This window comes from Lissotriton vulgaris, chromosome 2_1 (genome assembly GCF_964263255.1).
Source record: "Lissotriton vulgaris chromosome 2_1, aLisVul1.2, whole genome shotgun sequence".
NCBI classification, from domain to species: Eukaryota; Metazoa; Chordata; class Amphibia; order Caudata; family Salamandridae; genus Lissotriton; species Lissotriton vulgaris.
Window position 1 is genome coordinate 312,473,779 of NC_141687.1, and position 26,757 is coordinate 312,500,535.

At 44.3% G+C, this 26,757-nt stretch overlaps 1 protein-coding gene across 2 annotated transcripts in view; it reads right to left on the reverse strand.

The window, feature by feature from the left end:
* Nucleotides 1–26,757, reverse strand: part of LOC147730245 (multidrug and toxin extrusion protein 1-like) — a 673,781-nt gene that overhangs the window by 151,574 nt on the left and 495,450 nt on the right. For both annotated transcript variants that reach the window (XM_086958536.1, XM_086958535.1), the window contains exons 9-11: nucleotides 26,050–26,163; nucleotides 10,844–10,911; nucleotides 1,360–1,468 (exon numbers count right to left, since the gene is read on the reverse strand). In XM_086958536.1, the coding sequence (XP_086814662.1) occupies nucleotides 1,360–1,468; nucleotides 10,844–10,911; nucleotides 26,050–26,163 (291 nt within the window). The remainder of the gene's footprint in view (nucleotides 1–1,359; nucleotides 1,469–10,843; nucleotides 10,912–26,049; nucleotides 26,164–26,757) is intronic.

Genomic DNA, 26,757 nt, shown 5'->3' on the forward strand with positions numbered 1-26,757 from the left:
GAACTCCTTCACATCATAGACAACATCCTAAAAATATTAGAACATAACGAATCCTGCCTACTAATCCTACTTGACCTCTCCTCGGCATTTGACAGGGTTATTCACAATATCCTCTTAGCCATTCTGGAACACAGGATGGGCCTTTCAGATCAGGTACTGCAATGGTTTGCTTCCTTCCTCATCAATAGATCCCCAAGAGTTAAAGTGAACCATATGATATCCTAAACATCCGCAGGCTTCATGGGGGTCCTGCAAGGGTCGGCACTCTCTCCCATACTCTTAATATATTTCTGGAACCACTAGCGAGTGCTCTAAAATCCATGAACATTCTTTTTCATATGTATGCAGATGATACGCAACTTTACTAGAAAATCAACTCTTCGGAAGACCTCCTCTCACTCAAATCCTCCCTGAGGATTACCAAAAACTGGCTAAACGAGAACAATCTCCTGCTCAAAACCGCCATATCCCCTCCTAATCACACCCTCAAGATTGGCATCTGTATGAAACACCTCACTACCTTCAACTGCTCCCCTATTATCATTGATTCAGCTAAATCTCTCGGAATCACCCTAGACTCACACCTGAACACAAAGAAAAACATTAGTGTGATGTGTAAGGGCGCCAACTACCAATTGAGGCTTCTTAGAATCCTAAAACGAGTCCTCCCTCAAGAGGACCTCAAGCTGGTGGTTTAAGCGCTTGTCCTGCCAAGACTAGACTATGGTAGCGCATTGTTATGTGGCCTCCCCAAATATACTTTGGCCCCGCTCAGGGCTTCCCTGGGTCGGTGTAAATTGCAAACTATATTCAGCATGGGAATGTGATTTACAAATGTTTGTGACTATCAACAATTTCGCAGGTCTTTGGGTTTTTACCCATATCTCATTTTACCCAACCCTAGAGGCCACTCCTTAGTACAGGGAGTAGATTTTTTTGCACGTCAAATTTCACAGACTTTAAAACGAATATTTAGTCAAAAATAACATACAGTGTTTGGACCGCACTTCAGTTAATTTAATTGTATTTGTGGACATTTATTGGTGCAATGTTTACATTTATTTAATACCAATTCCGAATTTGCACTTGCACTTGTAAATCAAAACATTTGGGCACTTTGGTTCAAGTTGTGTTTTTCTAATTAGATCCAAAACAATTCTTTACAAAGTCGGTAAATAAGATGGTACGAGGCACATTTCGTTTACTATACCAAACATATAGAACTGAGCTAAAGGAAGATGTACATTCTGTCCAGCTAATGTGTATTGAATGTGCATTGGTCATAGCCACTGTGCACTCTTTTGTGATCTATTAATAGCTATGCATGAGTGGGTTCAGATGTGAGTAGAGTAATCCTACCTGTGCTTAGCAAAGCAACTGTCGAAGAACTCTTTGCCTGCTCTGCATTTCCAGCTCCCAGTGCATTGCCCACCCGGACGCCGACAGCAGTGCCCATACCATAGGGTATCTACAAAACAACGAACATTGGTCTTGATTTACAGAACTGTGTCAACAAAGAGTTAGATTAACATAGTTCCGGCTCTTCAATGTAACATTCTTATTTTCTGAAATTAATTCTTATATTTTTAATGTTAATTAAAAGAAATGTAAAACAAAATAAATCCATCTCTTTCCATTTAAAAGCACCATCTGGTGAATAACCCTACCCCAGAGCTCAAAACACCAGCTGACGTCATCAACCATGGTAACATTCTAAACAGCCCTTTGTTGCTGGTTGTTACAGAAGTAGGAATAGGAAGAAGTAATAGACAAATTGACACTATACTGGATGGCACATTTAATTTGAAAAAATCGAACACTAACTGCAAATTTCGAAGCTTGAATACCAATGGATCGAGCATGTTACAGAAACACAAAGGGGAATATAGGGCAGACCGCCTGACATCTGTCCCTGCAGTCTGCCCACTGCCTTATTATGTTGCAGGTCAAGCCATCAGCAGAGGGACCATCCGCTGCGCTTCCAACGGGCTCAAGAAGCCCATTGGAGCGTCGGAAGGCAACATAATCCCATAAAGACAGCGGAGTCAGCCTCAGCTCTGCCATCTGGATTATGATGGTACTTTTCCCACAGTATTTCCATGACATCCTTTCCAACATGGAAAGGCTGTCAGAAAGTGGTTTTCAGGGCCCATAGCAGGGAGTCTCTAGCAGGGCGTACCCAGGATTTCCGCCATGGGTCCTGGTGCCCCCCCGAAATATCTCTGCACTTTGTGGCAGGCACCACATGGTGCCTACCACAGGGTGAAGGGATGTTTACAAATATCCGTTTTTTAATGCAACTTGTTCTGTTGGCCTTTTCCACCCCCGGCACAAGCTGCCATTGAGAAATGAATGTTTCAGATGGCCCATAGGCCGGTCGCACCCAAATTCTGTGCTCCAAACTGCTGACATATGGCAGGGCATTTCCAGTCCCCTACGATGCATCTGACCGACATCGTAATAAGCCCCTTAATAGTTAATCGAGTAAAATATTCAGTACCATTTTGGGTGCTAGTATTTCAGTAGCAGGGTTTGAAACAAGAACTTATGACGTTTGCTCTTCTCACATGTTAGCATGGGGTAATAGCTGAGATTACTTTAAGTTGCAATGAAGGCTTACAGTGCAGCAGCATCATGTTGTTTAATATCATTAGGTTTACAGTGACAAATCATCCATCTTGGTAAAGGTGGGTTTGTCATTAATAGCTTAGAAATGGCACATCTAGAAAGGGGGCATTTCTATGCGCTAAACTCTTTTGTGTGCCTTTTAGTTTGACTGCAGTCCACACTGAAGGCTGGGGAGCACATATGTGCATTCCCCAGACACAGCCATAAACATTGGGAATGCAACTAGAATGACAGGCCACTGCCATTTGAGGACTTGGTTGGATAGACTGGGGGGATTGGATTTGACACTTGGCCTCTGGAAAGCCAGATCATGGCCCCACTAAAGATTACGATCTGCATTCCAATGCCTTGTGGCAGACAGAACTAACATTATCTTAAAAAACATGTACTGTATTCTAACTGCTTTGTGCTTTTTAAGATATTTTTATATCGAAATAAAGCGTTGTCATATATTTAAAATTTAGGGGAGACATGTGTGGTTCAAAGGGAACCCTTTGAACCACCCCTTCTTCAAAGGCACACTACAATATAACTATTGGTGCCATACTTCAGCAGAGCTGATCCCTGTAGGGATGTGGGACCAGACACCCTGGACTGCGTAGTGTGCACTGCCTAAGGAATCTGTTGTGTACAAGGAGGATTAATGCCATTGGAGGGACCATGCACCCTGCTCGAATAGTTGCTGGCCTGGGCTGACTACCTTCTGCTCAAGTTTGCTCTCCAATGGCTTGTTAGCTTGCCCCGTGTTCTTTGTGGAGGTCTCAGGGTCATCAAAGACCTCCCATGAGGGACCTGCACAATCTACGTGTTTCATCTGGAGAACGGTGCCCTCTCAAACACCTACTTCATCTGCTGGATCCTGAGTGCAGAGCAGTATGGGGGTGGAACTAAGTATTGCGACTGTAGACCGCACTTCTTCGTGTGAAATCCCTAAACCGTGCCCGCATCTAAGGAGTGTGGCCCATGTATTGTGGCACCTCAGGACACATAAGCATCTAATTAGTGGTGAGCAAACTAAACAGTTATGGGACTTAGCATGGCCTTCTTTATGGTCTGTGTTTCATCTCTCTTGTGAGACATGCTGACTGCATGCTTTTTGCCTGTGGTGTGCTATTCACCGATTTGTGACCCTCGGAGGCAGAGATCATCCGTAGTAGTGCCTTGTGTGGCACCACTATACTTGCAACTGTGTGTGAGACCAAATTGCATGGTGCAACTCATATCATGAGGCTCCGCCATTAGGTGGGCTGATAGGACTTAATAAGCAACTGTTGATAGTCTTTGTTTAATTCACTTGTTTGTGCAATTTCACCAGTGTAATGTGATATACCTCAGCGCCACTTGACCTACAGGCTTTGTTGTTATTTGAGCAACTCATATCATTGCAAACCCTATGTTGTGCCTCATTCCAGGGAGGCCCCAGACTGTGCATTGATTCTAACCGGATTGTCTGGTGCAACTTGTATCAACGTGCACCAGATGTGTGCCTGATTCCTGGCAGGTACATCAAACCCGACCATGGTGTGATTGTGAATGGATTGTCTGGTGGGATTCGAATCATTGCACACCAGACATTGCACCTCATTTCCAGGGAGGTATGACATGCCCAACTTTTGGTTCATTGTGAATAAATTGTCTGGTGCAACTAGTATCTTTGCACACTATACGATGTGCCTCATTTCGAGGGGGGTATGGCGAAGCCAAGTTTCGGTTCATTGTGACCGTATTGTCTGGTACAACTCTTATAATTGCGCACCAGATGTTGTGCTTCATTTCCAGGGAAGTATGGAGAACCCAACTCATGGTTCATTGGGACCAGATTGTCTGGTGCGACTCGGATCAACGTACACCAGACTTTGTGTATCAATTCCCATGGAGTGTGGGGACATCAGCACCCCTCATGCACCGAGTGATCCGTTTTGCCTTCAGTGCAGCGAATCAACTGCCTTTTTCTCACCTGGCCCAACTACATTGTGTTGCCAGGTACTATTGCCCAGACCAGGCCTGGCTGGTGGGAGTAAGTGACAGGACTGAGGAACACTTCCGAGAGCGATCGTTAGAGGGTAGACAGACCGCGTGACCTCCCTGTGCTACGCAGAACTGAGCTGGTGCTGGAAGGCGATTTAAGGGACTTCTTGATTGAACGAGGACACCCTCTAGCTTGTTACTGCTACGCATAAAGTGGGGGAACTTTCGGAGTGGTGGCCAACCCCCCATTTGTCGACTGTTGCCTGGTTACCCTAATAGATGTTCCAGCCTTTTCCCCTGGAACTCCGTACTTAAGCCGGTTTAGTAAGGGGTAGGGGTTTTTGATTCTACTTGTGGGCTGAGTAGAGGGGGGCTAACTGAATGTTATGGGAGGGACTCTGTAACAGGGTCCACATTCATATTATCAACTGACCTGCCTGATATCATACTGCAACGTATTAAAGTGAACAGTGCGTGTGTGTGCGAGTCTACTTCATACAGACTTACTGATATCCTTTGCACTGCGTTATGGTGCTGTGTGAGTTTGGGATGATGTGCTGCATGAGAACAGCCTGCAAATAGTTGTACAGCACAACAGTGTTGTTGTAATGGTTTGTTTCATTACCTAAGGAATACTCTGTTTTGAAATTGGTTTTACCTGTGAAGCCTTGGCCAACAGTGTTGTTGAAAAGTGTTATAAATTCCTTTGTGTACACATCCCTGATATCATTGTGACCTGCTGTGCACCCTGGAAATGTGTAGATTTTAATTGTGCTATTTGCCATTGTGGGCCCAGTTCTGACAATGTATCACACCGCATTAGGATGCTGGTTGTAAAAATAAGAAGGGTGCATATTACTGATGTCATTTTAACACTTCTGGGCCTAGTACTGCCAATAATATTTCCAAATGTGATTTATGCTCACAAAAAGATGTTCATGTTGTCATATACCACATGTGACGACTCTTTTGTGACGCTTAGTGTATTTATTGTGTGAGAGTGCTGTGCCAATGCCTACACATTGTCTGTGTGATAAGCCTGACTGTTCAGTGCCAAGCTATCCAAGGGTGAGCACAGGTTATACAGTGAGTGTAATCGCATAACCCTGACAGAAGTGATAAGTTCTGCCTGGCTTGGGCACCGCCTCAGCCACCCAAAAAGTACTGGAACCAACACACACGTTTTACATAAAACATGAAACGGTAATAACATAGACTCAACAGTGCAAGTTTCATGCCGATCTGTCCAGGAGTCGAGAAGACAAAGAGGAGGGTGTTTCCCATTGACTCCCATCAGGATGTTTGTTCTGTGCTCCAGAAAAAAAAAAAAACGGAATGGCACCAATTCTCGCATGTAACTGGAACTATACTCAGAAGAGTGCCCTTGTGAAGTTTGTTGTAAACTAGTTCACTAGTATTTGAGAAATCAGCATTAATAAAAAGTTATGTTATAAAGATGTCCTAATTGTTAAGACCTCTTTCAATGTAAGGGGCGTAGGGCTTATTAATAGGTGTAGTTATGTGTCTGCCACTAGTAATAAGGCCACAATCACAATATAAGAAGACAGGTGTGTAAATTATTTCAAAACAACAATACATTAAATGAGTTAGACACAACACAAAATACAAGTCTAACACCAGATTTTAAAAATATGATATATTGTAATGATTCAAATGACACCAACACAACAAAAATCCAATGTAGGGAATCAGAGATAGGAATTTTAAAAGAATAAACACTTTTCAGCACAATGTGTTGGTCAACTCCTGGAAGCCGACTCAGCGATGAAAAGCCCTGGAGCTTCAGCATGGCAATCCTGAATCTCAGACTGAGATCTGAATTGCTGGGCAGCTCTCCCATATGTATCCAATGTTTTTGGGTGACAAAGAGAGGGGCGTCCTTGACCAATCGGTTGTAAGGTGCCACCCTCAAGTATGACAACTTTCATACTGCGACACTTCAGACCACGCTGATGAAGGGACAGGGCACGGAGGGAACTCTCCCATACATAGGAAGACACACAGCAGGCATTTGGCATCGAGTTGTTGAAAGTGTGTTAGGGCGGGCACCATTCCATAGAGAGTTGCCGATCTGGATCCTGGCCCCCTTCAGAGAGATGGAAACACACATGTTTTTTTCAGATGTGGAGCGATGGCGGCTGTGAGGTCCTTGCGGACCTATTCCAGAACGAAACCTTTATATCCTATAAACAGGCCAGGGAGTGTTGTAGTCTAGGCCAGGGACATTAACTACACCACAGAAGACTGCAGGAGGTAGTTTAAATCCAGGGCAGCCTGGGAGAGAGACCTCAGTATGCAGAAAAAAGAAAAGCAGTGGGTGTCTATCGGCGCTCTCACACGCACTGTCTCCTGCAAAGCCAGATTTAAACTAAAACATTATGAAAACAAGTTACTTACCTGTAACTGTAGTTCTCCAGTATTGGAAGCTTTCATAGATTCACATGCCTGAATCATTCCCCGTCGTCAAGACGGAAGTCTCCGGTATATAAAAAGCAATGTTTAGTAGTATAGCAAACTGAAAAGAGGCCTAGGCCCATTTCCCTTTTGCAACCCATAGCCTTTGTTATGTGAAAAAGGCCCAAACTTTTTCCCTGAACAAATCAGAGGTCCTCACCCTCTAGAACACTCCTGAGAGAACCTGCTGCCCCTCAGATTTTCTACTGCACGTTGTGCTAGGGAGTCTACTTTGAGCTCTGCTTAAACTCTTCATTTCTACAGTATTTTGACTGGAATTTGAAGTTTCTCATCTTCTGTTTTCTTCTTATTGGAAGCCCTTATTTATCTACCATGTCTGGGAAAGTGCCTTTACACAGATGACCCTCATAAGGATTGTATATACTGCCTTTATCCAGACCATAAGGCAGAGGATTGTAAGGTATGTCGAACCTTTTCAAATAAAACCTTGAGGGATTGTGAGGGAAGACTTCTGATTTGGCTCCAAAATCCTCTCACGTGAGAGTGAGGAGGAGTCTGGTTCATCTAAGAGATCTCAAAAAAGAGGTAGATCTCCTCAGACGCATACCTCAGGGGAGAGACCTGAGAAGGCCCCAAAAAAGACCACTGCAGGATCTTCAGGGCGCAGTCCGTCAAAATCTCATTCAGGCAAACCTAAGGAGAAAAAGGGTTCTGCTTCTGAGCTAAAATTGGGAAAGTCCACCTCAGAACCTCCAAAATTGCCTCATAGAGTTAAGATTACCATCAGGAAAGTTTCCTCTACGCCTTCTGAGGAGAAAGGAAAGGTTTCAGCACTGTCGACGCGATCGTCGACGAAAAAGGGGTCATCGTCGACGAAAAAACCATCTACATCGTCGACGAGAAAGGAGGTAAAGGCTATTGAGAAGACGCCGTCAACGCTTTCACCGTCGACGGCGGTATCGTCGACGGTGAAATCTAAGAAAGTTCCAATACTGGAGTAACATTTATTACACTGCACGTACTTGACACCAGCAAAGTTAAAAAAACATCTCCCACGACAGAGATAGCAGATGTCCGAGGTTCGCCACGGAAAATGCAGACTTTCTACATCTTGCATGGGACTGTTTGATGGTGAGTCAGTTCTGGACAGGGGTGGTTCATCGGGTAAGGGAGATTTCAGGCCTTCTGCTTAGGAACAAACCATTGCAATGCCTACTAGTCCACGTACAGAAGGCCAAAAAACGCAAATTACCCTACAAATTACTACAATTAATGCAAGTACTTGCCAGACATAGAGTGGCCATTACATGGATAGGGCAGAGTGACGCGGAGGTGTCAGTCTGGCTTAAGGACGTTTGTGAATGGGCATTAGCACAGGAGGCACACATGAAGCTCACACATAATATGAATAGTTACAATCAGATTTGATGGAATGGTGGGAATTGTGTAATACTGGGCTAACAATGGGGAGTGAGTCCGAACACAGTGCATCATAAACTGAGGAGGGCGGGACAGATGAGGAAAACCGGCGAGGAAGCAGAGGCCAAGGAGAATAAATGCTAAGTGTAGGACTAATACTTATATGACCTAAACTATGCTCCGTTCCATAATGTGCCATATGTAAGAATGATTCTGTACCCCTTCTGTTCTCGTTTGACCTTCAATGCCGCAACCTAAGCTAAAAAAAGATGTTATACTGTATGCTGTACTCATGATGTTTTGTTTTAAGTATAAAAAGCAAAATAAAGTTACAAAAAAAGTATGACAACTTTCTCCAAAGTATGGCATATTCATGTCCAATAATGCACTATTCCTTTAAAATCAAAAATAGGAAAACTATGTCCTGAAAGTTACAATCTGGCTAAGCCAGCCCACTGGCATGGCAAAGTTTCCCTAACACTCCTCTTCCAGTCCCTCTCCTAATGCAATTACTGGTGCTCCTGTCTGGCTGCAGGTGCAGGATGTGGGGGTGAGCCTTTGTCCTGTCCTGTCATTTCCATTTTGAAGGCCAGTTTGGCTACTCCACCCCCATCCTGCCATTTGCTCCGGTGCTGCAGATCTCCTCCTACCAGATGTCCTTTGTCTCTGTGTAGACCACTTCACACCTCATCGGAGCAGTTGGCTCAGCCTGCTACAGGATGGCCAATCAGGAGAGGCTCCTGGAAGGATTTTAGCATATCAAAAAAACAAGTTCTCTAACTTATTTTCTGTGAAAGTTATAATAAATCCAACCTTGGCAAGTTGGTATATACTTTGAAGTATATTATTAGCTCACTCCTATCAATAGTTATACTTTATTAAAGTATTCCCATGTTAGCCTATGGAGCCAATGGGCTACAATGCCGAAAAACAAAATCCGAAGTTTTTTTCTCGTCAGGGCACATAAATCTTATTTTGTAAAGTCCTGTTTATAGTTACAAGGCACCTACAAGACACCTTAGGTTTGACTAATATATAAAAATAAGGTCGATTAAGACTTTTAAAGTACCTTTAATTTGCATATAAGTTACTTTTAAAAGCACAGCTACCTTTAAAATGACAGCAGGCAACACAACAGTGCATACTGAAGAGCAGTAAATCTGGTGGGCCTTTAAACCTAAATGCCCTGCCATATATTAGGGGCTTATAGTTAGGTTGCCATACCAATTGTAATTCCACCTAGTTACCTTATACTTTTTACAAAGAGCACAGAGCACAGGCTCTGGGTCTGGTTGATAGCATCCAATGCACAATGAGAGTCAGTTAATACCAGTATCAGTCAAAAAATGGGGGTGATCACTGCAAAAAAATATGAATTTCTCACAAGAGCACAGAATGTACACAAACAGAGATCATACTCTATCCTTAGTCATAATGCTCATTATGCATATGGTGTGCAATATGCCATGGCACTAGTGAGATAATATGATGAGGGGCAGATTTACAATAACTGGTGCATCCCTGCATATCAGCAGGGATGCGCAAGTTATTGTGCGTCAGGGCTCCATCACCATGGATGCGCCGCATTTACAATGCAGCACACCATGGGGCAAAAACAGACACATTCGTGACGCATCTGTGCCGTAAAGTCGTCGCATTGCTGGAGTTGCGTCGCAAGCGCGACGCAGCTCTAGCAAGGCTCCGGGTTGCCCTATCTGTGCAATGCTGCGTCAATCCTTATGCCTGCTGCAAGCAGGAGCAGGGTTTGGATGCAGCATGGGCTTAAAAGTGACTGAGTGAAATCTTGTGGATTTCACTCAGCCACTTTTAGGAGGCGTTCCTGCGCCGGGTCGCCTCCCGCCGCGCCAGAACACCTTCTTCTGGCGCAGGGCTTTACAACGCGACGCATCTCCCAGATGTGCCACGTTGTAAATACCCCGCACCATGGCACCTCTCTTGAGCCGCTGCTGTGTCACAAAAGTGACACAACAGCGGCGTAAAAGAGGCACAAGGGGCTTTCAAATCTGCCCTAAGTATTTTATTACAACATGGCTGAGGTGATTAATACTGCATTTGCTAGGCTATATGCTGATAAATGACAAATACCATGACATCATGTCCAGGGATATCCAGAACTAGTTCTGCTAATACTGGATGCCAAATACTGTTGATTGTGAGTGTAAACACTACAATATAGTGAATATACAACAATGCACTTGGAGAGCTGATGCTTTCATGCAAAAAGTTTGCTATCCCCACTGAAATTCTCCAAGTCTTTTATAAAATCCAGTGGAAACCTGTAGAACAAGACATTACCCAGGTTGCACATGGAATCCTGGCTCTATTAAGTATGGTGAAATTTACTGTTCATGCGTAAAAGGAGATGTCTTACCATGTAAAGGAAAATCACGACCTGGTACAGGACAGCCTGTGCGCCGAGCTCGGTCACACTGATTAGACCTGAAAAATAAAAGCTGATTCAGAAGAACAGTACATTTGCGAAACATAAGCCAAACAGACTGAAGATTCCATAAACATGCTTTTGTAATACCCTAGAACATTTTCTGATGCTGAAGTGTAGCCAAATCATTCACAAACGGATGGAATTACTCCAAACTTCAGGCTCTATCTTAAATGTATACTTGCGAACATAGGGGCATATTACCAACAACTAGCGATAATTATCGCCATGTTGGCTTAGCGGCACTATTTTTATCGCTGTGCTGCAGCGATTTTTATCGCCTAGGAACCTTGCAATTATCAAGGTTTATATCCTAAGCGATAAAAATCGTCGGAAATGCATGAATATCGCTGAAAAGTCAGCGATATTCATGCTTTACCGACTAATGCTCTTAGCCATGTTATCCACCTACCATTGGATAACATGGCTAAGAACTGCTCAGGGGCAGGTGTTAGCTTTTGGAGATAATCGCGCTTAGCGCGAATATCTTCAAAAGTTGGTAATAGAAGATAGCGATGTTAGCGACTGTTTCCAGTCGCTTACATCTTGGCACGCCCACTTTGCATGTCATTAGTGATAAATATTACTGACATGCAAAGCGGTGTCCAAGATGGTCGCTATCTCCTACTAGCTGTCGCTAACTGGTGTTAGCAACAGCTAGGAAAAAAAAAGGAAGATCATTTTATCTCCACTTTCTTGGCTTTTAAAGCCAAAAAAAGCGGAGATAAACCCCCTTGATAATATGCCCTCATAGCTATTAACTTTTGTATTTTCAATTTAACAGTTTTGTGAAACAGGCAATGTCTATGTGGTCCCCACAATAGTTTCTCAGACACAGTTGTGAATAAAGAAAACATGAGTGCAGATTCACAAAGACAGGTAAGAGTATGTATAACAAAAACGCAGTTGGTACTATTTTATGCACTCTAACATCTTTGTGAATTGACCCAGAACTTCTACAAAGGGAATAAAATAGGAATATTCAGTTCATGGTTATATACAAATAGTACAAACAAAAAGGACTGTTCCCACTGGACTTTTACTGATAGAGATTTGAATGATTTGGGATTGACTTACTAAGGTATTTACAAGAACAAAAAAAGTACTATTTTCTACTTCTGTATTCACAAATTATTTATTTTGTGAATCAACTGCAATGTTATGTCGCTCTATAGCCCATGGCATGATTAGAGCACAGGAATTTGCACATTTTAAGGTAAATGAAAATCATCTTGCAGGTTATTTGCTGTGTTAAAGGGCAGATGTCTACATATGGGCTGGCATTTATCATAATAGACAATAAGGGGCTTATTTACAATTAAATGGTGCAGTGCGGCGCCACAAGCAATTTTGCTTTGCTTAGCTGCTCCATTTGAAAAATGCAGGGAAGCTCTGTATTTACAAGAATACAGCACACCCCTGTGCTCGCCTCTGCACTGGTGCACAAACAGCAGCCGTGCACCAATGTAGGCACTATTAGATCATGGGTGCCAGCATTGCAGGAATTATTGTGTTTGTACAGGAAGTGACACCCAAAAAAATCATTAATGGTGTTTTGCTACTTCTGTGTGTGCTGCAGAATGCCTCACACATAAAAAAACCAAAAACCGAAGAGACATGTTTTCTCCTTGTGGCGCCAGTTTAATGCCTCCCCTGGAAAGGTGTTTTTGGCGCTGCTTCAGATTTACGAATCCAGAGCAGTGTCAAAAAGTCATAGGTTTTGCATGGGAATGTAAATGTAAATGTGTTTGTATTTATATCGCGCCTTCTAGCTAGAGGTCTCGTAGCGCTGTATTCATACCGCTGTGGAACCCTTCCTGGCTTTCCTGTGAGATGTCCACTCCTGGGCACCCCCAAGGTGAAGCCAGGCATCCAAGCGCTGCTGGAGCCGTTGTGGAGATTTAGCAAGCTATTGCCCAGAGTCACAGAGTGGGACCCATGATTAGAATAGGCACCGAGGCGAGAATTATCAGGTCCGGGGAGATTGAGTCCAAGAGCCGCCAAGGCATAAATTGAACCCTGGTCCCGGGCCAGACCTCTGCATCAGGGTCTGCCGCTCTAACCATTGAGCCACGCTTCTCCACAGCACTCCCAGCAACACCCTTGACATGCCTTTTGATGCAAAGTACTGTGTGAAAGAGTGCCAATTTTACAAGGACGTGTAAAGCAATGCAAAGTAACTTTGCTCTGCCTTGTTAATATGGGCCAGCACGCAAAGCCACCAGAGCATCAACAAAAGTGACGTTCCTGTGGCACCAGGGGCTTTCAAATATGCCCCCAAGTGTTTGCATCTACTCTGGAAAAGACATTGGCTCAGATTTACTATGATTTTGCATTGGGGTTTGTCCCATTTGTGGTGCAGCCACAATTCAAAATGATTTTTAGTATTTACTAAGTCGTGCAAAGCCCCATTACATGGTTTAGTAAATACTAAGCATGGGCGGAAAATCCGTTTCGCTCGCGGATTTTGCGGATTTTCGGTAAATTCGCAATCCGCGAGATTCGCGAATCTCCCGCAAAATCCGCAAATCCGCGAGCAGCGGATTTTATGGCTTGCTCGCACTATTCGCGTGAGTTCGCGGCTTTCCAGTACAACTTCGCGCCAAATTGCAGAAATACGATCTTAGCAAAACTGAAACTACTTACCAGGTTCAAAAGTTCAGGCTCATCATTAGTAGCCATTTCCTGTAGTGCTTCCTGAGGGGCCCCTCCAGAGTTCAGTTGCCAGTTGCAACTATTATGTGACCCTGCTCTGAACCTCAGAAAAGTTACACATATGCCACAAAGGTCCTGAATTACAGCTAAGGGAGACAAGCAGGAGCCAGGCTGGAAGTTCAAATCCATTAATCAGCCCCTAATTCATTATTGTCAGTTGGGGCAGGGCAGGTGTTGTAACTAATTTTGCAACAATGAAAGCACTTAGCAAGTGCAAAAGATCACTAATCAGGAAGCACTAAGGAAGCAGGTGCCAACTAAAAAAATATTCTGTGACACATTAATCAGCCCCAAATTAATTCAGGTCACTTGAGGCAGGGAAGGTGTGCTTTGCTTTGCCACAATAATGTAAAACTGGACAACCAGAGGGTGCTGTGATGAAACAGAGGGTGGCATGGGTGGGCCAGAGGGTGGCATGAGTAGTCAGAGAGTGGCAGTGGTGACAGAGAGTGGCAAACACAAAAAAAAAAAAAAATCCGCAAATTCGCGAGAATTCGCGGATTTTGCGGATTGCGATTCGCAAAATTCGCCCATGCTTAGTAAATACAAAGTATTGCAACACAGCATGAGGCGCCAGATGTACAACCCTTTTTTGTGGCCGCAACCGGGAGATCCTCCCATTTGAGGCCGGAAAAAAGGGTAATAGCATGTACAAATACTATTTTACGAGTCACTCACTCGCAAAATAGCATTTGAGATTCTCGCTGTTTGGAAGGGGTGTCCCTTCCTAATATCGAGTCCACATGCTATGTACTTATGTTTTGAGCCACATTTGCAGCCACAAAACACTCACAGTTTACCACCTACTTCAAGTAGGTGGTAAACCACTGGTAAAGGGTAAAGGGACCCTTCCCCTTTGTGAGTATGTAGGAAAATATTTTTTAAGAGCAGGCAGTGTCCCAGAGACCACTGCCTGTCCTTAAAAAAATGAAACTGAAAAGTTTCATTTTTCTTTTTTAAATGCATCCAGTTTTCCTTTAAGGAGAACAGGCTGCATTTGAAAAAAAACTGCTTGATTAAAAAAGCAGTCACAGACATGGTGGTCTGCTGACCCCAGCAGGTCACCATCCCTGTGAACGCTAGCCAGTCAGAAAGGGGTCGCAAATTATGCCTGCATCATTAATATTAAGGAGGTATGCAATATGCGAATCCATTAGGAATCGCATACAGTATCTGAGACACTGTTGTGCATTCCAATTAGCGAGTCACAAATTGCGAGTCACAAATGCGACACAATTTGCGACTCGCTAATTGGCGTGTCATACATCTTGCCCATACTGTTGTCTTGTGTTACTTTATGTTGAGTAGGTGTTACATAAATTGGGCATGGGCATTCTCATGTTTCCACCCATGCATTTTGACCCAAACCCAGAAGACTTGTAAACCTGAATTTTGCACCAAAATTGTGTGCTCACCATACTGAGGTGTACCAGGAACAAGATAGGGCACTCTTCAGCTCTTTCCTGTTCATGGATCATAGAGCACCAACTTTCCTTGCTGCCATGCATTGCGTGAACTTTTAATAAATATGCCCCTTGGTAACAGGTGTTTACATCGCTGTTTCCAGTGTTCATCTTAAAAGCTTGAAATCTACTTATAGGTTGCTTGTGTCAAGATTAGAAGACAGATTGTCAATGGTCATGTTAGTAGACATGCTTTTACAAGTAGGTGGGCAGTGTTCATGTTAGAAGACAAACACAAATGTTTAAGCCTTATAATATACCTCTGATAAATGGATCTACACGTTTATCAGATATTTGTAGGGGAACAGTGTTTGGTTGAATTAAATATCTCAACTAAATAGAAAAGGAAAGGATATTTCATGCTGGTCAATTTTATCAATTTTGACGCTTGGAAAAAATGGAACATGATTGGGTGATGTCTTAGCTGCTACAAAGATATCCTCCAGTGGTCATTCCTTTAGATTAGAAATGTTCTGAAAGATATAGATCCCATTTTACCCTCAACAAAGCTAATTAAATTGACTACATGTAGATCTATTAGCGGTTGGATATCTATTCTTAGAGAAGATACCAATAAAAAAAAGTTTGAAGGATTCTGGAAAATGGCAAACTAAAGAGGGCCATCTGGTATCAATGGGTGCTTGGAATAGGATCAACAAGTTCAACACTAGACTATTAAGAGGAGCCAATTTTAGAAGAATGCAATTCCACACCAAATGGCTATTATACAGGACCCCAGCCTTTTTACATAGTATATATCCCCAGATACAAGATATATGCTTTTGATGTATAATGGGGGGTGGAGGTAGCTGGTCTCATATTGTAAGAGATTGTCCAAAGACTAAACATTTCTGGGATGATGTCGAGAAATACTGCAAGCACAATTTAAGGAGGGGGCAGTCATTGATAAGCCTACCGCAATCCTAGGATAGTCCTTGAACACTATATAACCAATTCTTTCCAGGCTAAATATTTATTTATTCCTGCCTTGGTAGCCAGATCATTAATACTACAGAATTGGTGAAGGGAAAATATCCCAATATTCCAGCAATGGCTGAACAAAATGTGTAGAGTTTGAGAACTGGAAAGAAGATATGCTTTAAGGTCCGGTTCCTATACCAAGTTTAAAGCTCCATGGGAATTCCTTTGATGATTGTGGGGGATAAAGGATTCCAAATGAAAACGTTTTGTGTTTGAAAAACTGAAAGACCTCTCGGGAATGTGCAAAGCTGATTCTATCAAGTATTTGGTCATTTTATTTTATTATTTTATAAATAATGTAATAATTCCGCCCTCTTTTTATGCTTTCTACCCTCTTATGTATATTGTTAATCTCAACAAGATTGCTTGTGTGTCATCCTTTAAATGAACTCTCCAAAATAAAAATCTATGTAAAATAAAATTGAGTAGACATGTTTTTATGCCTAGAGTGTCAGTGGACATGCAACAGGACAGGTGTTTAAACTGGGTTTAGTAGTGTTCATCTTCGAAGACAGGTACTCACACAAGAGCTGGCAGTGATCGTGTTAGAGTGCAGGAGTTTACAACTGGTAAATCAAGATGACTCTTATTTTGTTCAATCATTTTATTGAATAAAATCGAAGGCTGCTGCAATACTACATCCAGAATGTAGAACTTTAATACCCAATATAATTTCCTCATTTTAAACCATTGACTGATTCTCACAGCAGTATATGGACATACTCCAAGTTGTAAATAAAATATTTTAAAAACGAACCCTCTTACTGGCAAAACCTTCAGTAGAGCAAAATGGTAGTAGTGTGGAGAATAGCAATGATGGGAAGACCCCCAAATGTAATGACCCCAATACAAATACAAATCCATCTCCTTCCATGCAGCAGCCCACCCTCACACTTACCAACCTATGTTATCTGTTTGTGCGAGACCAAGTGAAATTCAAAAGTACGTGTCAACCCCTATGGAGCATGGGCCGGATACAGGGACCAGAGTACTCCTGCTCCAAAAGTTAGCTTCTAAAGTCCATCACCAAGAGTTGCGTTTGCGGTGGAGGAGGCCACGAGGAGCAGGTAGAGTGTCATGGATGGTCATTGCTGTAGTGTGAAAAATAAATCATGCATTGCTGGTCGCTGCTAGTGAGCTTGCACACTGGCAGTCAGAGCGGATGGCAAGAGATTGGCAAGACTGGGTGCTTTACCGTTGTGAAGAGCCCAAAACTTCAGGATTTCTCTTTTTTGTCTAGGAGGAGCTCAACTCATACCACAAAAAGGGTGCAGGACCTGGGAGATACCTTCTTGGGATCAGGAACTCACTCCAGCAGAGGTCATCAAGGGTCATTCCAGTTGCAGAAGGTCAGCTGTGCAGTGCAGAGGCCTTTGGAGCTTGTAAAGTCCATGAAGCTTGGAAAAGAGCTGACCCGTTGAGCCACTGCTGCTTGAGATGCGGGTGCAGGTCTAGTTTTCCTTCTCAGACAGTAGGGCAGGGCTCAAACAGCCGTGTGGTCCTCAAGAAGGAGGGCAGTCCTTCTTCTGTAGTATCCATAGGTCCAGGAGTATACTGAAGAGTGGGTCAGTGAGTCTCATTTTTTGCATGGGGCTTCCTTTGTCGTGGCAGAAGCTTCTGGAGTTTTCTCCTTCTAGTAGTGTCTATAATTTTCTGCCTCCCTCCCTGGTCCCAGTCAGGCTGTGGGCACAATAGGCGAGTGTTAAGGTATTTGCGTGTGTACTGGGTCAGTGCCTTTAAAGTACAAGTTTGGTAGTTCACATCTCCGGCCCCACCATCAATCCAGGAAGGTCCATCTTGCCAACAACTAGACCCTCTATTGTGCTAAGGTGTGGGAGGAATACACAGAGACCAACTGCCAACCATATCTTGTCATATGACCCTGGAAGAAGCTGAAGGCACAAAATGGTAAGAATAATATAATGGCAACTTTCTAAAAGTTGCATTTTTGAGACCAGTGACTTAAAATCCAACTTTACCATTGAAGGCGGTTTTAAATTACAATTACGTACACAGCAAACCAGCCATTTATACCTGCTCTCAATCAAAAGTTAGCAAAAGGTAACCCAATGTTATCCTATGGGAGAGGTAGGCCTCACATCAGTGAAAAGCAAATTTAGGAGTTTCTGACTACCAGGACAAATCTAAAAGTACATGTGCAACTTTTAATTACAATGTACCCTGCCCAAGGACCTGTTGGGCCTGCCCAACGTTTGACTTATATGTAATAAAAAGGGAGTTTTAGGCTAGTAAATGGCTTATTTGGCCAGGTTGAAATGGAAGTTTAAAACTGCATCTGCAGGCTGCATTGGCAGGCGTGAAAAATATTCTTAAAGGGCTACTTACATTGGTGGAAGACCCTCTATGCAGGATCCCCCCAAACCTTTTGTCTTTACCCTCCAACATTTTGATGAATTTATTTTTGTTGGCCTTAAGACTCTGTGCATTTGGCAACTGCTAACCAGTGCAACATTCTTTTTACTCTTTCCCCAACCATGGTTAAATTGGTTGATACCCAAGAGGCATATTTTATTTACTTATAAGTCCCTTGTAGAGTTGCATACCATAAACCTAGGGCCTGTAAATTAAATGCTACCAGTGGACCTGCAGCACTCATTGTGACATTTACTTAAGTAGCACTACAAAACATGTCCCATGCCTGCTATTGCAACCTGAGTGCAGCTTTACACTGCCATGTCCACTTGATATTTAAACCCCCTTCTGAAGCCTTAAACCCCCCTTCTATTACATATAAGGCATCCCCAAGGTAAGCCCTATGTAGTGAATTAGGTAGGATGCTGTGTAATTAAAAGGCTGGACATGTACGTTTAGGTTTTACATGTCCTGGTAGTGAAGAACTCCTACATTCGTACCTCCCCTAAGATATAATTGGGGATTCCTTATTACATTCAATAGGCTGAAATTCTTATTTGGGAGCAGGTGGTCATGTCATATTTGGTACCTATGAAATAGTAATGATAAACCCTCTTCATTGTAATTTCTGATTTTCTATTACAATTTTGAAAAATGGGACTGAAAACATTTGGCGTTTACCTCCTGCCCTTAGTCTTTTGTGCCTGCAGCCTGTCTTATTTCACATGACTGAATGTAGCTGACAGTTAGACTTTGTGAATTCCTCCCAGACAGTCATAAAATAGAGGGAGCAGGTGTGCCTCAATGGACATTCTGCTAGCAGGATGGAGGGGCGGAATTGAGCAGTGACCCACTTACAACTGAATAGCTGTGCTCTGCCTTCACTCAAATGGCCTAAATTTCATTCACTGACACCTAAGTTTGAAGCAGACATATTAAAAAAAATGAGTTTGTTCTCGTGTTGGCTGAAACTATACAGGAGTGGGACATCTTAAAGAAGATAACAAGTTACTTGCCTGTAACTTTGGTTCCCCAGTATTGGTAACTTTCATAGATTCCCATGCTTTTGTATCATTCCCCGTCGTCGGAATGGGAGTCTCTGTAACAAAAATACCATAGCTGTAGGTACAAAAGAGAAAGGAAAAGGCCTAGGCCTCATTCCCTTTTGTAGCATATCTCCCTCTTTTTGTAAAAGAGACCAAACTTAGGCATCAGCCAATCAGAAGCGCCTCACCCTTAGAACCATCCTGAAGGAACCTCAGATTTTCATAGCCGTTGTGTACCAGACACCATATCTGTTGTAGGCTGAGCTTTCCTCGGGGAGGTGGGTGGGCGCATGGGAATCTATGAAAGTTACCAATACTGGGGAACCAAAGTTAGAGGTAAGTGACTTGTTTTCTTGCCCCAGTATTGGAACTTTCATAGATTCCCATGCTTTTGTATCAGAGTAGCAAGCAGTTAGCAATAAAACCACATTTTGTGTCATAAAATTATTGCAATAGCCAACATGACATAAAGACACAAAATGTGTAATACGGAAGGTGGGATAGAAAGGAAAGCTCACCAATTATATGGAAGAGGTTCATCAGGACAGCCTGTCCTACTGCTGCATCATCTTGTTGTAAGGACTCAAAGCAGTAATGCTTGGTAAAGGTGTGAACGCTGCTCCAGGTAGCAGCTCTGCAAATATCTTTAATCTGCACCCCGCAAAGAGGGCCGTTGAAGATGCCACAGATCTTGTGGAATGTGCCTGAATCCTACCAGTCAGAGGTTTTCCTGCTGCAGTGTGGCAATGCAGAATGGCACTTGTGATCCATCTTGAAATACCCTGTTTGGATAGCGGAAGGCCCTTGCTTGGACCCCCAAAGGCAACAAATAACTGTGAGGATTTCCGAAATCCCTTAGTACGTTCCAAATAGAATTTCAAGCATCGTTGTACATCTAACGAATGCAATGTTCTTTCTGCTGGTGTAGCCGGTTGAGGAAATAACGCCTTCAGAATGTCCGGCTCATTCAAGTGGAAGTCCGAGGGTACCTTAGGCATAAAGCTAGGGTTAGTTCTAAAGATTACAGTGTTTCTTTTGAATTGCAGGAAAGGTTCTTGGATAGTCATAGATCCCGGAAGACCACAAAGAAGACCCAGACCCAGACCTTCTGAATCTCGAAATGGCCGCCAAATGGACCTTAATCGATGAATTGGCTAGTCCCGACTTAGCCAAGGACAGCAGATAAGGTAGGAGCTGATGAGGCTTGGAAGCAAAAGGATCAATCTTTTCTCTCCTACACCAGCAACAAAATCTTTTCCATTTAAGACGGTAAGTCCTGTTCGTTGAAGGAGCCCTTGCCTGGGAAAGGACCTCCTTAATTTCGCTTGATATGGGGAGATTCATAAACTCTCGCTGCTCAGGAGCCATGTTGTCAGGTGTAATGACTATGGATCTGGGTCCCAAACTTGTCCTTCGGACATTGTGAGGAGATCTGGTATAACCCTCAAAGGAAGAGGAGGAGCTATTGACAACAGATGGAGTTCCGTGTACCAGAACTGTCTCGGCCAAGCAGGGGCTATCAGGATCATCCTGCACGGCTCCACCTAGATCTTCCTGATAAGAGGCGGGATCAGAGGTATGGGTGGAAAGGCGAAGACAAATGTCCTTGACCAGGCTATCGAAACCGCATTCCCCAGAGACCCTCGATGGTGAAATCTGCTTGCGTAAGACTGGCATTTCTTGTTGGTCGGTGTGGCAAAGAGATCCACCTCCGGTCTGCTCCACTGGCTGAAGACCTCCTCCAGAACTCGCTGGTTCAATTCCCACTCATGGCTGACTGAGGATGACCTGCTCAGTCTGTCGGCGTTCTCGTTTAGAACCCCTGGCAAGTGTTCTGCCTTTAGCGATATTCCCTGAAGGATCGCCCATTCCCAGATCTGTGGAGCTTCTTGCGACAATGGACGAGATCTGGTTCCTCCTTCCTTGTTCACATAGTGCATGGCCGTGGGTTTGTCCATCCTGATAAGCACTTGCGAACCTCCCAGGCGAGGAAGAAAAGCTTGCAGAGCCAGTCTTATCGCCCTTAGCTCCAAAAGGTTGATGTGGAGTCGTTTTCCTGGGGCGACCAATGACCGCTGACATGCAGGTCTTGCATCACTGCTCCCCAACCCTCCAATGATGCGTCCGTTGTTACTACTTGAGGAGACGGGTCGCTTACGAAGGATAGACCTTGGGACAAGTTGTTTTGATCTCCCCACCATAAGGCCGCTTCCCTCATCATTGGAATGATGGTCACCTTGTCCTCGAATGATCCATGGACCTGCTTCCACTGGTTGTCTACTTGCTCCTGTAGAGGACGCATTCTTAGTCTGCAATTAGGGGAAAACATGATGAAATTACCCCCAGCAGAGATTTGTAGCGGCGTACTGAAAGACACCTTCTTTCTTGTAAGTCCTGAGCCAAGGTCTGTAATTTCTCCCTCCTTTCCGGAGTAGGGAAGGCTCTAGAGAGCTTTGAATCCAGGATGGCTCCCGGGAAACAAGCCTTTCTGGATGGGATCAGGGTGACTTTTCGTTGTTTAGAGTGAGTCCCAGATTCTGAAACAAATTTGTACAAGCCTGAACAGCGTCCAGCGCTGCCTCCCTGGACGGAGCTTTCAGCCACCAGCCGTCCAGGTAGGGGAAGACCTGGAAATGGTTCCTTCGCAGAAAAGCTGCTACTGGCACCAGCACCTTTGTAAAAATCCTCGGGGCTGAGTGGAGTCCAAAGGGTAAAACCCTGAACTGAAAAAGGCTCTTGGCTACTGTGAATCCTAGAAACCTACTGTGTGCTGGGTGAATCGGGACATGGAAGTACGCATCCTCGAGATAGAGCGTGGCCATAAAATCCCCAGGGCTGATGAGCCTCAAGATGTCCTGGAGAGAGACCATCCGGAAGGACAGGGAGATGAGATAGGAGTTGAGCTCCCTGAGGTCTAAAATGGGGCGCCATTTCTCTAGCGTCTTTCTTAACAGGAAGAACCTGGAATAGAATCCTTGTCCCTTTTGATTTGAGGGGACCGGCTCTATCGTTCCCTTCCGGAGCATCTGTTGGACCTCGAGCCGCAGAAGATGCTGGTGTTTCGATGGAACGGCTGCCGGGGGCTTGGGTGGAGGGACTTGCGTAAATTCCAAGGTATGCCCTTCCCGAATGATGTTGAGCACCCAACGGTCCGATGTTATCCTGGACCAGTTTTGAAGGTATTTGGTTACCCTGCCTCCAACTGATGATTTCTTGGAGGAGAGTCCAGTAGGAAGAGCCAGGAGGCCGCTATTGGCTTTGGACAAATCTCATCCTCGTCCAGTCTGTTTCCCCTTATTGTAAGGCCTGGAGTAGCTTTAAGACTGGCCTTGTCTCTGCTGATAAGGCTGACGGTATTGCTGGGAACCTGAGCCCGTGGAGGAATAGCGCTGCTGTTGATAGGATCCCCTGTAGTTATTACCTCTGCCTCTGGGTCCCTTAAAAGTAGACTTGCAGTATTGAAGGGTCCCCAAGGACCTGGCAGTGTCCGTGTCCTTTTTTATTTCCTGAAGAGTGTCATCAATCAGTTTTCCGAATAATGCCTCCCCATCAAAGGGAAGATCCAGGACCTTGTTTTGGATCTCAGGCCGAAACCAAGTAGCCTTCAGCCACCCCTGGCGACGGAGGACTGCCGCCCCAGCCAAGGAACGAAACACTGTTGTTGCAATGTCCATTGCACAGTCAATGATCTCCATTGACGTCGCTTCTCCATCCTGCAAGATCTTTTTCGCCTCTGATGTTGACTGCAGAGGTAGCTGGTCTTGGAACGGGGCAACATCACACCAAAGCTGGCGGTCGTATCTACCCAAGATCGCCAGGGCATTTGCAGCTCACACTAGAAGACTCGCCATCGATGAGAATCTTTTCCCCGCATTATTCAATCTCTGCCCTTCCCTGTCCGGAGGAGTTGTTAAGAGGGCAGAGGGGTTACAAGATTTTCTCTGCGCTACCTGTGAGATAACTGAGTCTGGTTTTGGATGACCCATCAAGGCTGCAGGTCCATCGTCGGATGCCCTGTATTTCTTATCCAGACGCGGTAGCACAGGTACCACCGTCGCTGGGTTCTTCATAGCCTTCAGGCCCTCCTTCCACAGATGATCTACAATAGGAATTGACCTAGTTGTCTTTCTAAAGGGTTCCTTGAAATCATATAGGAAACAATCAGTAGCCACAGCAGGCATGGCCAATTTGAACCTGCCAGCTGCTCTTTCCGTCAGCTGATGGAAACCTCCAATGTCCGCTGGTGGGGAATCAACTGGATCTGGAACTGATGATGAGGGATCCGGAATGATATATTCATCCCATTCAGTTGTATGAACAGAGTCATGATCCGACTGTTGATCCTCATCCGAGGAATCATCATGGGCATCTGCCAGCCCGGAGGGATCCTGTGGAAAAGATGTCTGAGGCTGAGGAGATACCTGAGCAGGTAATCCTGGCATCACCGTTGAGGCAGAAATCAATGCAGGCGCAGCAGGCGCCGCCGGGACCAGAATTGGCCTATTCCCCTTAGATTTGTAGTCCTGCAGCATCTTATGCAGGTCCTGAAGAAAAGAAGATGGCACTGTAACCATATCCTGCCCAGAATGATGTTGCGACTGGGCCGCCTGATGATGACCACCATCGTCCTGGTCATATTCTCCTTCAGAGTCCGTCTCCTGGCATTTGACTAGAAGTTGAGAGGGACTATTGGCATAGCTATGCGAGTCTTGGCCATCCTCATCCGACTCCCCTTCCTCAAAGAGCAAGTCTGGTAGAAGGGGGGGTCACTCTCCTAGGAGAGGTCATCTCCGGCATATTTCTTGTAACAGAAATTGTAATTCTCTTTTCAGAGGACAATACCGTTGGCGGTTCCGTCGTTGACGGTTGTACACACGTCGACGAGATTGGAGTTGTCGATGTCATCGACGATGAATCTGTCGACGATCCAGCTGTCGTCATTGTCAAAGTCGTCGTCGTCGATGCCCTCGTCGACGAGACCGTCCTCGTGGACATCGTCGTCGTCGTCATCATTATCGTCGGCGACGCTGTAACCCTCGTCGTCAATGCTGTGGTACTCGTCGACGCCTTTGTCTTCGACGCCTTCGTCGTCGGCGCTTTCATCGACGCCTTCATCGTCGACACCGTCGGCGGCAAACCCCCCGTCGACGCTGATGAACCTGCCTTCGACGATTCCTTCGTCGACGAATCCCCCGTCGACGGGCTCGTCGACGAAACCAATTTCAATTTCGACTTCGGTTTCTTCATCGACGGATACTCCGCCGTCGACGCCTTCGTCGTGGAGGACTTAGAACTCCTCTCAGAAGACTGGGAAGAGGGTTTCTTGAAGGCTGAGGCAGTCTTCTCACCCTTGGAAGGCGTAGCTGGTCCTACCCTCTCCTTTTTACCTTCCTTCAGGAGGGTTCTAAGGGGTGAGGCGCTTCTGATTGACTGATGCCTAAGTTTGGTCTCTTTTACAAAAAGAGGGTGATATGCTACAAAAGGGAATGAGGCCTAGGCCTTTTCCTTTCTCTTTTGTAACTACAGCTATGGTATTTTTGTTACAGAGACTCCCATTCCGACGACGGGGAATGATACAAAAGCATGGGAATCTATGAAAGTTCCAATACTGGGGCAATACGTTTTCACAACTTAGCTGACATCTTAGAGGTCTAGAGTTTAGATTCAGTGACCGTTTAGAGGTTAGTATTACTCCTAGATTTGTAGCTGTTATGTTTTAGATAGCATAAATACATCTTGGCTAACAGTGGCCATGTCAGATGACACAGGCTTATGCCTAGAATAGGCACTGTTTTACTCAATGGCAAGAACACAGAAGCACACCCTCCCTAAGCAAGTAGTAGGTGTAATATAGGGCAGTCATTTACAACTGTGGTAATGTTGCCTGTATTTGATGACATCAGGCTTCATCCCAGCTGAAGACAAGAGTTTACACCTAGCTGACAGTGGTGATTTTAAAAAACAGGAGTTTACAGCTGGCCTGAAAGTGTTAGTAGCTGGAAACATAAGTAGGGTGGCAGAGGCAGTGTTAGAAGGCGCATGTTTTCATTGGCAGTGGTGCTGAATGAATGCAGTCGTTGTACATATACCTGGCCTGACTGGCCCTGTCCTCGGTAGGTTTCTGACATTTCCAAATTAGATCTCACTCTCTCTTCCATCACTTTATACCACATTGCAGTAACTATCTGTAAGTATAGAGTATTAACTGTGAAAGTTGGACAAGCCATGCACTGTCAAGGTTGAGTCCTTTCCGTGAGTCTTTTGGGTAGTAATGTTTTATTACCATTCTGACAGAGCATGAGATCAAAGTTGGTGCGCCTACCAATTCGTCAAGCAAGCATCACCGTCCGTTGATTTTTAGGGATGTCAGAGTTATTCTCTGAGAATTAGACTGACTCTTCCTCATCCCTACCTACCTTTTTGAAATGTAGGCTAATCTGCTTTTGAAAGGGAGCTTGACTGTGTTTCCGTGGGCACAAAGGAAAGACTACATACTAGAAAAAAATTGTAAAATCCAAATTATTGAACCGTTAAAGTAATGAAAGTATGTTTTTTTCACCTGTAAGTACGGTCCCAATTTCGTAGATCCACCATTCAAAAAACACTGTAAGAATGCTTGGAACAGCCAATGATGTGATGGGGCCCCAATTCTGAAGGCATTCCCAAGACCAGCCTGTGAAGACAGAAAAAGAAAAATTGTTGTTCATTCCCCACTAATTACCAAGATGGTTTAAGGTACTAGCAAAAATGATATGTTCAGTGTATAATGTAGAATTTGTACTGAAGTTACACCATAAAATATGATGATACTTAATGGTGAACCATAGTTCCCAGGTGGATTTATCTGTGCACCTAGCTGGTCAGAAACAGGCAAAAACATTCATCTAGGAGCAGGGAATTTAGAATATGATTCACGTTGAGTTTGTGGAGGGCGTATGAATATGTTTAGAGTAAATGTGCTCCCCAAAATTGTCCCGGAGAGCCCATGGGGACCTTCTAACAGGCATAGGTAGTCTCACACCACACCCACCTGTGGTCTCACCCATTCTCACTCCTCATTTTGTCACAGGTTTTGCTGCATTGAAAGATGGACATGATGATTCCACTGTAGGTCTGGCTATATTTTAAATTACAATACATCAACAAATACTGCTGCCGGGTTGCCAGTACACGGGTAAATGTAATCCTGAATTGGGGACCACCACATTTTTTATTTACGTAACATGGCACACTATCCTAGTCTGTGCCAGTTGCCCCCCATTAAAGG